Here is an 11,362-nt window from a genome sequence, read left to right as displayed (position 1 = left end):
GTTTTGTTACAATAATATATATCTTACGTACTTCTTTTTCTGTGATAGCACTTCCCCAAAACCTCCATATTTCACAAAAAAATAAAGAAGGTCTTTGCATTTACCATACATTCCTTTTTTATTCTGCTATAGTTAACTCCAAATGGTTTGTACTCAATAAACCTAATTAAGCGCCTCTCACTTAGGGCATTTTTTTCTGCACGTTACGGGGTTTTAGCAAGTTTCATTCAAAATTTAATTAAAGTATTTTATTATCATCAAAATGTAGTTAATAATTCAAATTTTAATATTATACAATTTTTAAGTTTTTAATTTTATAAGACAATATTAAAAAAATAATCCTCAATTTTCCCTAGTTTACCATCTCTCCAAGAAGTATAAAATTTAACTTAAATTACTCTTTAATAATGTTGTGATCACTCAGAAAAAAACCTTTTATCTTATTTGGTTAGTGAGCCATGAGATAGAAAATCATACCCACTTGCCACATACATTTCTTTCACAAATTGGTAATAGTTCTCTCTGACACTTAATACTTAATATTGTTTATTACTAATAGAAAGCTAAGGTTTTAATCTATCAAATTACATATTATATTACATTGTACAGAAAACTGTCTCTTTCATTTCCAGTTCAAACTTTATTCTCATGGAAAACACATTCAGCTTAACTAAATTTTTAACAGCTTTTGTCACATAGTTAGAAAGCCAGAAGAATTGTGGTAGTTATAGGACACTGTCTGCTTTTTGAATGTTATTGTTCTGTTTTTTGGTGCATTATTTAATTAAATAAAAATATATTTAGTGCAGTAGTACCATTAGTATAAAAAAGTAGGGTTAAGTTTCATTGGCAGTTGATAACACAAAAAAAGAATATCCAGTTAAGTGCTTTATTTCTTGCTTTTCATGTATATTCTTTATTTAGTATTATAAAAGTAACTAAAATGTAAAAATTAGAAACTTTTTAGGTTAGATTAGGTAAAATAAATAATAATAATAATAAATTTTCAAATGGTATGCTCACGATCAATTCGCGAATAGTCCGTGCATTAAGTGATTCAATAGGGTACCATGAGTCACATGTTCAAGTGATTTACAACTTGGGTGGTAGAAAGATTATACAGACATGGTTCAAAGAGCAATAAAACAATAAAGTTTAAATAGAAACAGATGTATACTGTTATAAGTTTAAATCTATTTAGGCTAAAGAAATGTAGTTTCATGTTACAATTTCAAATTTTCTTTTGTGGTTATGAAATTGGTCAAATTGACGAACCTCGTATAGAGATAGTGTACAGAAAATAACATAAAATATAAAGTTTTACTGAAAACGTTTGAAATTTATTTAGGAAGTTTTAGAGAAATTTGAGATTCTTTTGAAGAAAAGTATTTTTAATCTTAACATGAAAACCATTTTGCACTTAGAGTAGTTATCACTAATTAATTGTAATTGTCCAGGAAATAAAATTAAGTTCAAGTTTCTTGATTTGGTTAGCTTTAGTCAAGTTACCTCAGTCATGTCCACATCATGTAACTTTTATGATTATGGCAATTAGTATTCAACAATATGAACATTGTTATTAAATATAATTTTTCTTCAATAAACCAATAAATATTATTTGTATTTTGAACATCTCTTATTTTATTCTCACATTAAATATCCCTCAGAATTGTAATGAACTTATGAGCTATAATTCACATATAAAACAAATAAACACATCTCATCTGACAATTATGTAACATTGTAACAGCATAATAATAGATCCATCAGATTATATATACTTTGTTATTGTACAGTCTTACATAATAAAACATAAAAAGTTATAATTTGGTACTTTGGAAAATTGTGTTAACAAACTTTCATTAGTTGTTAGAAGTGCACACACTGTTAGTATGTACTCCCTTACATAACAATAAAATTTAAAAGTTACAGTCTTTGCATGCCTTGTAGCAAATTTCTGTGGCATTTTTCAAGACTAAGTTTTTTAAAGAAACAAATTCAAGGTATTATTTTAAAGAAAACATATAAATAACTTAGTTGTAGATTAATCTGATTACAAAACAAATTAGGCCTACCTCTAGAAGGTGATATATTCAACAGAGCGTCGTTAACCAGCATTTGAAAAATACAGTTCAAGTTGTCACATGCAGCATATATCTATTATTAACCTTGTATATTGTACACTGCAAATACTTAACACTATATACAGTTCTTACACAATACTCTAGATGGGAAGATCAAGAATACTTTGCAGTTTTTCATCCAACTGCTTTTCAAGAGCAGCCTCATCCTCCATTTTGTCCCTCGCACTCTTTCTAAAGCTGTTGGAGGTGGTGATGAAAGAAATTTTCCTCTGTGTTTCAGCTTTCTTTGCATATTCATCTGCTAAAACTGTCATAGTTTCAATGTCTTTATTAATAGCAGCCTTTTTTCTCTTCAAATACTAATTTCATCATCCAAACCTTTGGTATTCTGTCCTTTTTTCTCTGCCTCTTCTTCATGTTTCTGGTCCTTAAGGTAAGTAATGTATCTGCTGAAGGCACTGCCATCATTAACAAGCATTTTGGATGTTATTTCCACTTTTTCAAATCCACCTGTCAATGAACACCCCTCCTAACAATGAGAGTTCTTTATACCATGTTCACTTCTTCAACTTCTTTAATTATTGAGAAACTTCTTTCTACTGTTGCTTGTCTGCAAGGTAAAAAAGCAGTATTTTCATTGCTTGCCAGAGATGGGAAAATTGCTTTTGACAAGCAAGTCAATAATAAAAAAATGAGACAAAGCAACCAGTGCTTCTTGAAAATAAGCTGAGTGACCTACTACTGACAGCTGAATCCACAAAGAACTTATCAGTAAAACAAACAAGAGATCTTTGCAAACATCCCTAAACTCCCAAATTTGAAGTTCACTCACGCTCTTATTCTTTTTTAGTTCATGGTTGGATGAGTCAGTCACTTTAAGTGACACCAGATATTTTGTTGTTTTGATTTCTTCTATCTTATCTGGGTTTAGAAATCTCTTTAAGAGGCTGATGGCAACAGCATTTAAATCATGGTGGGCAAAATATAACACTGTTTTGTCCATCTGATATTCATTACAACTTCTTTTACAGTTTGAAAGAATTCCATCGTAAGGTCTGAAACAGTGGATTTTATTGACAATGTCCACAAAAGTTCTGAGGGGATCAAGTAGGTATAAAGCCCTCTGAGCAACTTTGGCACTCTCCAATCATCTATATTTACAAAATTCAAGCAGAAAGATAGATGTCTCCATTACACTAACAAAGTTCTCTCTTCTTGCTGGAGTATCATGGCAAAGCTTATACATATATATATATACATATTGGATTCAAAATTTTATCCAATTTCCAATTAGCAGGATCCATCACAGCCTTGGATGCACTATAAACTTTGAGAAGTCCACAGCTCCCTGTTCCCAGAGAAGTATCAATCTCGTCATGGAAGGACCAGTTCATATTAGACCCATCCATTGAAATCTGAATCATATTTCATCAGTTCAAATTTGTAGTTGCATCTTCAAATGCAGTGACCATGTCAAAGGCTGTAGCATGCCTAAGAAACTTGGAGGTAAAATACCTTGTTTTTACAGTACCTAGATCCCAATGATGAATATTGAAAATCCATCTGTTTATTTTGCAAAAAGTTGTTCATACTCTCAGCAAAGAGAATAAAAACTTCTTCAGAGTTTATTCTGTCTTCAAACATAGCTGTAAAATAAAGTGCTAATCGAAAATAAGCCAAATATGACGCTTCTTTTTCTGATAGGCCAAAGTGCTTTGCAATAGCACTGTCAGGAAACATGACCTGAAAAATTCTGTTTATTCCTGCATTAGACGAAAGCTGTGACGCTTACTGAGGGTGTGCAATGTCCAGATAATTTCTTCTTTTAAGGTGTCTTCCTTTCCTACATAGTATAACATGGAAATAGATGAGACTCCAGGTGTTGATTCAGATGAAGATTACTGAGATGGTTGGGTTACAGACAGGGAGGTCAGAAACTGTGCTGTCTGTTTAGACTGAAATATTTATTTAAAAAAAAGGTTAGATCTATCTATAATCTCTTTATTTACTTAAAAGTTTAAAAAATAATAATATCAAGAAAAAAGCATAATTTAACAACCTTGAAAATGAAAAATATACAATAATATTGCCGCACATTATAGATCTATGGACTAAAAGAAGCATTTTCAGGATTAGCTTCATGGGTTGTAGTGGATGAAAAAAAAGACATCAATGATTTTCTGCTGTATTTTTATAGACAAAACAACAGCCATATATGTTATGTCAGGTCAATAAGTAAACACTGTGAATTATATCTTTTGTTGAAACATACAGAACAATACTAGACCAAAACGCAAACATAAAACAAATGGGTCACCATAAATATACTAGAAAGAACAGAAATATTCAAACAGGAAGTTTAAAGTTGGCTAATATTAGTCCTATATTTAAAGAAGATGATAAACATTGTCCAGGCAATTATAGGCCAGTTAGTCTTACATCAGTAGTTAGAAAAGTTTTGGAGAGTGTGCTTAAATATATATTGCTGAGTCACTTAAAGCAGTTTGATATAATGTCAAAGTGGCTATCTGCTGTGTCTACTGAGGGGAATTGAACCCCTGATTTCAGCGTTGTAAATCTGAAGACTTACTGCTGTCCCACCAGGGGACATAGTGTCAAAGACCGAGCATGGTGTGACTAAGGGAAAGTCTTGTTTAACATATCTTCTGACATTCTTTGAGGATGTTACTGCAAGAGTTGATGAAGGAAATGCTGTGGATTTGGTTTACCTTGATTTTTAGAAAGCGTTGATAATTTGATAAGGTGCCTCACAAAAGACTTGTTACAAAAATTAAATCTGTGGGTGTAGGGGAAATGTTATTAAATTGGATAGAAAATTGGCTGGAGAGTAGAAACCAGGGAGTAACAACAAATGGAGTTAGATCAGACTGGATCACAGTTACAAGTGGTGTGCCTCAGGGCTCTGTGCTGGGTCCTCTACTGTTTGTGATTTATATTAATGACATTGACTCTGGAACTCATAACAAAATTTTAAAGTTTGCAGATGACATTAAGAATTTTGGGGTGGCTAATTTTATCAAAGATGCTGCAGACTTATGGGGAGATTTAGATCATTTGACGCATTGGGCCAATACATAGCAGATGATGTTTAACTATCCAAAATGTAAAGTGATGCATGTAGGTTTCATAATTCAAATTATTGTTACAATTTAAATGGGAATATAGTAAATACTATTGTTGAAGAAAAAGATATTGGTGTTGTGATAAAAAAAATCACTTAAGTCATCTAAACAGTGTATTGTAGTTAGCAATAGGACTAATAGGATTTTGGATAACATCCATACAAATATTGAATACAAGACAATGGATATAACTGTTTCCCTGTATAGATCACTAAGGCCTCATTTAGAGTACTGTGTACAGTTTTGGGCTCCCTTCCTCAAGAAGGACATTGAATTGTTGAAGAAGTATCAGAAAAGAGCCACTACAATGATACCTAGAATGGTGGATTTGTTCTATAAGGAGAGAGTAAAATCTCTAAACTTGTTTTTCTCTAGAGAGGAGAAAGGTCAGAGGGAATTTGATTGAAATATTTAAGATTATTAATAGTATTGATAATATAGATTCATCAAACTTTTTGTGTTTAGCAGTGAATACAATAGGATAAGTTAAAATTTTGGCAGCATAGGAGTTGTCTGCAGTTTAAACAGTATTACTTTTCAAACAGAGTGGTTGGCTTTTGGAATGAGCTGCTTTCAAGGGTGGTGGAGGCAGAAAATATAATTGGATGAATACACGAGTAGTAAGGGGTGGTTATACGTGGGAGCTGGAAGGGACAATGTTGATGGGTTAATAAGCATCTTTTTGTCCATTTAAAATGTTATGAAATTTATGAAGCTGTTCAGGGTTACTATAAAATTTTGCACTTTCAAAAACAAAATAAAACTTTCCAGGGAAACTGAAACTACTGTAAATGTATGCTGCAATGCTAAGACATGCACATCATTAGCTCAGAAGATATAGATATGAAATATTTCTTCAAAAAAGATATCAGGCACATATTTTCTTGATTAGAATAGAACAATAAATTATAATAATTAATTTCTATCTCTACAGATTTACATGTACATACCTCTGTCTTCCATATCTCCCATATCACAGAGATTGTTGCCTTTCTGGTAAACTTTGCATTTGGCATAGTTATTTGAGCTAAATCTGGTGATCCAGTCCTTGTAGTCTTCACAATCTAGCAATAGGAGTTGGAAACAGTAGCTAGGCATTTTATGAAATGCAGTGGATATGGACCAAAAATGGTAGTATCAGTAAGTGAAAACAACAGGTTCCTGTATGTTGCCAAAAATCATGTTTCTAGCATTAATCACTCAAAACAGATTTTTTAAAAATGTATTCCCTATTTCTTTGAAAACAATTTTTGTTCTTCCTGTAGGCTAATCGTTTCAAAAATTTCAAGGCTTTTTTCAAGACTTTTCTAGGTTTTCAAGGTCTGCTACGGACACTGAATCTAGTTCTTTCATTACTGATTAGGAAATGTAAATTTGGTTACAGTCATTCTACTAAGCAAATGCATCCTCAAAGCAGCAAAAAATATGCATATTGTATATTATTCATTGTAAATATATGAGCTTGATCCTATTCAGCCAAATTTGTGTAAAATAAATTACTTTTCTTATTAAGAACAAAAAATTAAGTTTCCTACTGATACTATTCATTTGTTAATTAATTTTAGGTGGGTTAGATATAAAAGTTACTTATTATAAAAAATTTTTAATTTGTAAAATTAGTCATATGCAAATTTGTGTGTTTAAGTTGGCAATATTTTTAGGTTTTTAATAAAATTTAATTTTTTCTGAATATATTCATTAATATAGCACATTTAAGAAACATTTGCTTACTTTTGAAATCCTTACAGAAGGATCATATTCAAATGATATGGCTAAATCCTGCCAAACTGGTGCCAATTTTTGACAGTGCCCACACCAAGGGGCATAAAACTTCACAAAATGTTGACCTCTTTGTACAGTTTTTTGAAATGTGTTGTCTGTGAGTTCAAGCATCCCATGATTTGGTTTTGGAATTTTTACCTCTTCCTTTACCTATAAAAGATAAGTCATATTATTTCATGAACAGGTCACTGATATCCCTATATATTTTTCCTTCTCATGGTGGAAATACTTAATCCAACTGCATGAAAACTTGGCAAAATCCAACTAAATAGTATATAATTTCAGTTTTAAAATAATCATATAATTTGATATAGGTTTTCTGGAATTTTGCATGATGTTAAATTTTCAAAATTTTGTTGAGGGACTGTTTTGAAAGAGTTAAAAATATTTCACTTTAGAATATAATTCTTTTTTTTATTGATAATCAAAAAGTTCCATTTACATTCAATTTCAACTTGACTAATATTCATCAATATATTTCTCCCATTACTTTATTTTGCTGACTGTAGGAATCATCACTTATGGCTATAAATTGTGTGTGTATATATATATATATATATATATATATAAACTGAAAAAGAATTATCAGTGACCTATGACCTTACTTGCCAAAATGGCATCAATGAAGCAAGGTAACGATACTGTTAGTTAAACTCATTTTATATCTAGTGAATATAATTTATTTTCAATGAATAATAAATTATTTTACTTATCCAATAATATTCAAGGATTTAAGTCATCAATATTTTGCTCTAAGCCTAATTAGGCTTACATGATGTCTTTTCATAGAAGAAAATTTCCAGTTTTCAGACAAATATAATTTAACAAAATAACGTTTTCAGAAATTAAACAAACATTTAAAAAGTATACAGAAATTTCTAAAAGGTGGTTTGTTGCTACATCATTTAAACCTCCCACTAAATTCTGTCATTCTTCTCTACAGTAACTATATTTAACCACTTTCTAAAAAACCCAACAAATGACTTTTCAGACAACCTTAGACAATCTACAGTGATATAAATAGTCTATAACCTTCTCTATCCAGTGGTATTAAACTTTGCCTGTAGCTGTTTTCAAAGTGTTTCTGAAAGTTGTGCAGAAACATAAGCTTGAGCATCTATTTCATTTTTGTTAGCAAATTACTCTAGACATATTACAAAATTGCAAAGTATAAATTCTAAAATCACATGAGAAAAATACCTTGATAATTATGTTTTCAAGGGATATGTAAATATAAATTTGTGGGTACAACATTTCTTAAAAACTAATAAGTGTGTTATTTGCAGGTGATATTCTTCAGAGCCGTACAGAAAGTTTCATTTTATCATTTGCCTTTGCAAATTACACTAACTATATGTTACAAAATTTCAATATTAAAATATTTTTGAATAAAATATTGTTGAAATAGTTATAATTATCATTTTACATTTATATTTTGAAATATGATAAGCAGGTGAGCACTTAACACCTTACAGATTCTCACTGGTCATGAAAAGGTTAAATAAGCTATGTTACAATTCATCAAACAAAAAAGTGAGATTTAAATAAAAAATTGTGATGAAATCTAGTTATATTGTCATGAAAAATAATCTAAACTTGTGATTTTATTGTTTAGAAATAACTACATTTACATTAATACTTTGTTATTTTCAATTGTATAAAATTTTCCTAAAAAAGTTTTCCTATACTATAATTCAAAAGTTTGCTGGCTAATAACAAATTACCAGGTAGAAAATAAATAAATAAAAAGTGCATAACCAAACAAAACTATGAATTTCATTATCAAGTATCATATTAAAGCAGCCAACAACAAAAATATATCATGAAAGTTTATTCAAATGCTTCAGTAGTTATTTGTACAATATGGTGAAAAACATGCAGTTAAACCATTTAAGCAAGGCAAATCTTCACTAAAACAGTTTATTCAACAGGTAATTAAACAAAAACTATTTTTTAATAGCTCAACTTATTCAGTAGATAACTGACGCAAATTTATTTTTTTAACAGTTTACCTCTTCCTCTCCGAGGGTGCTTGTCACAAATGATTCAAGTGATGGAAGATCTCTAGAACCACGATATTTTACTCCTTCTGTTGACCCACTTTTGAAAAACTTTAACCTATGAAACAAAGGAGGTTTTATACAAAACCTAATACCTATTTCTAATACCAGAAGAATTATTTTTATACTAAAACTTATTACAGTAACAAACAACTCAAAGAATTTTTCATGAGCCTTAACATTTTTTTATTTAAGAATATAAAATATACAGTATAACCTCAATTAACAGGTGCCTTGAAACAATGGGCACCACACCATTAACTCTCTCACCATGGGCTCAGTTTATTTAACCGACCATGTGACCTTTTGGTACTCATATAAAGTCTTTATACATTTGATACTACTAACTTATAATATAGTATGTATATCTTCACAAAATTTGGCAGTCTTTCACATACAAAAAATCAAATTTCTTTTTGAAGTATTTTGAATAAACTAAAAAAAGGTTTGTCTGTGAACATATTGAGTAATTGTTTTGAATAGTCCTTGTGCAAAGTGAATTTCATGTTAAAATTAAAAATATTTTTCTTCATCTCAAAAATCTCAGATTTGATTTGTGTAATCTCTAAAACCTCCTAAATATATTTCAAATTTTTGTTTTTAGTAAAACTTTATATTTTCTTTGTTATTTTCTTTACCCTAACTCTATGCAATGTTGGTCAATTTAAATGACTTCGTAACCACAAAAAAAATAATCTAAAGTACCTTTTTTTCTTTCTTGAATAACTTCAGATTGTAACATGAAACTACAGTCGTTTATCTTAAGTAGCTTTAAACTCGTAACAGTATACATCTATTTACAATTAAGTTTTATTACCCTTTGAACCATGTCTAACTACTAATTGAGCCATTATAGATTGTAAATCAATAGGGGAACATGAAGCTCATGTTACGGTATCAAATTTCATTACCCACGAGCTGCTCTCGAGTGTGCCTCATGAAACATTTATATTATATTATTATATATTTTACATAATCTAACCTTAACTAACCTAAAGAAATCCTTATTTTTACATTTTATATGCTTTTATAATAATAAATAAAAAATAAATATGAAAAACAAGAAATAAAGAATTTATTTGAATCTTCATTTTTCTTGCTGTTGATTCTCGATGACACTTAACCCTACTAATGGTAGTTATGCACTGAATAATTTTTATTTAATTAAATAATGCACCAAAGAAAATTTCCCCTAACTATCACAATATTTCTGGCTTTCTAACTATACAACAAGAACTGTTACAAAATCATTCAAGCTACTCGTTATCTTTCCCATGGGAACAAAGCTTGCACTAACAGTGAAGTTGCAATTCTCCATTCATTATATAATATGTCACTTGATGGATGAATACCTTGGCTTTCTATTGGTTACAAATAATATAGAATTAAACATCAAAGAGAACTATTAACAAATCCTAAAAGAGAAAATGTGACAGGTGGGTGTGGCAAGAAGGGTCTGATTTTCTATTTGATGGTTCTAAAATCAAACAAAATTGAATGCTATAAAAATTATGGTTTATCTGAGCAATGATGATTTTATAGTTACTAATTTAAACTGAATCCTGTACTTACTGGAGTGGTGGTGGATAAAATAGAGAAGAGGAGATGCCTAGAAAAAAAATGGGTCACATGTGTCACACTAAAGGAAATTAAGGATGTTTTTGCTCTTTTTAACTTACATCAATGACAAAGATGAAGGAATGTTCAATAGATTATTTAAATTTGCTTAAAACATTAATGTTTGGGGTGTTGCTGAAATAGGCATTCAGGTTTCCTCACAGTGTACATGTAATTGCTTGATTGACTATAGCACTTATGGTGGTTTCTTACCTAAGTATGTTACAGTTAGAGAGACAGTCAAATTGTATTTAGGTCTTACTTTTATATTTTAATAAATTATGTATTATTTATCAATATCATCATCATCATATCATCCGCAAAGTCCATTGCTTTAATTGGGAAAAATAGACAGAACATCCAAGATATGACAAGGAATTTACAAGAGATTGGTAAGAAAGTTGGGCTCAAAATAAATGCTACAAAAACTAAGACCATGACAGTCGGACACAATCTGGACAGGGCAGTAACGATTGAAGGATCAGAGATTGAAGATGTACAAGATTTCGTGTATTTGGGTAGTAAGATAGTGGCTAACGGAGAATCAGACATTGATGTTCAAGCAAGACTTAATAGAGCTACAGGTGTGTTCAATAGGCTTCGACCTATTTGGAACTCGAGCACCATCAGAAAAGAGACTAAAATCAAATTATACTCCGCCATTGTAATACCTAAA

At 30.3% G+C, this 11,362-nt stretch overlaps 1 protein-coding gene across 1 annotated transcript in view; it reads right to left on the bottom strand.

Moving 5' to 3' along the window:
* LOC106474327 (thioredoxin domain-containing protein 5-like) overlaps positions 1-9,920 on the bottom strand; it is a 23,807-nt gene extending 13,887 nt beyond the window's left edge. The window contains exons 1-3 of the mRNA XM_022402635.1: positions 9,906-9,920; positions 9,022-9,243; positions 6,959-7,159 (exon numbers count right to left, since the gene is read on the bottom strand). Coding sequence (XP_022258343.1) covers positions 6,959-7,159; positions 9,022-9,243; positions 9,906-9,920 — 438 coding nt within the window. The remainder of the gene's footprint in view (positions 1-6,958; positions 7,160-9,021; positions 9,244-9,905) is intronic.
* Positions 9,921-11,362: the final 1,442 nt, after the last annotated feature.

Source organism: Limulus polyphemus, unplaced genomic scaffold (genome assembly GCF_000517525.1).
Source record: "Limulus polyphemus unplaced genomic scaffold, Limulus_polyphemus-2.1.2 Scaffold7073, whole genome shotgun sequence".
Taxonomy (NCBI): Eukaryota; Metazoa; Arthropoda; class Merostomata; order Xiphosura; family Limulidae; genus Limulus; species Limulus polyphemus.
Note: the sequence above shows the minus strand (reverse complement) of the source record. Positions and strands in the feature narration are given on the sequence as shown.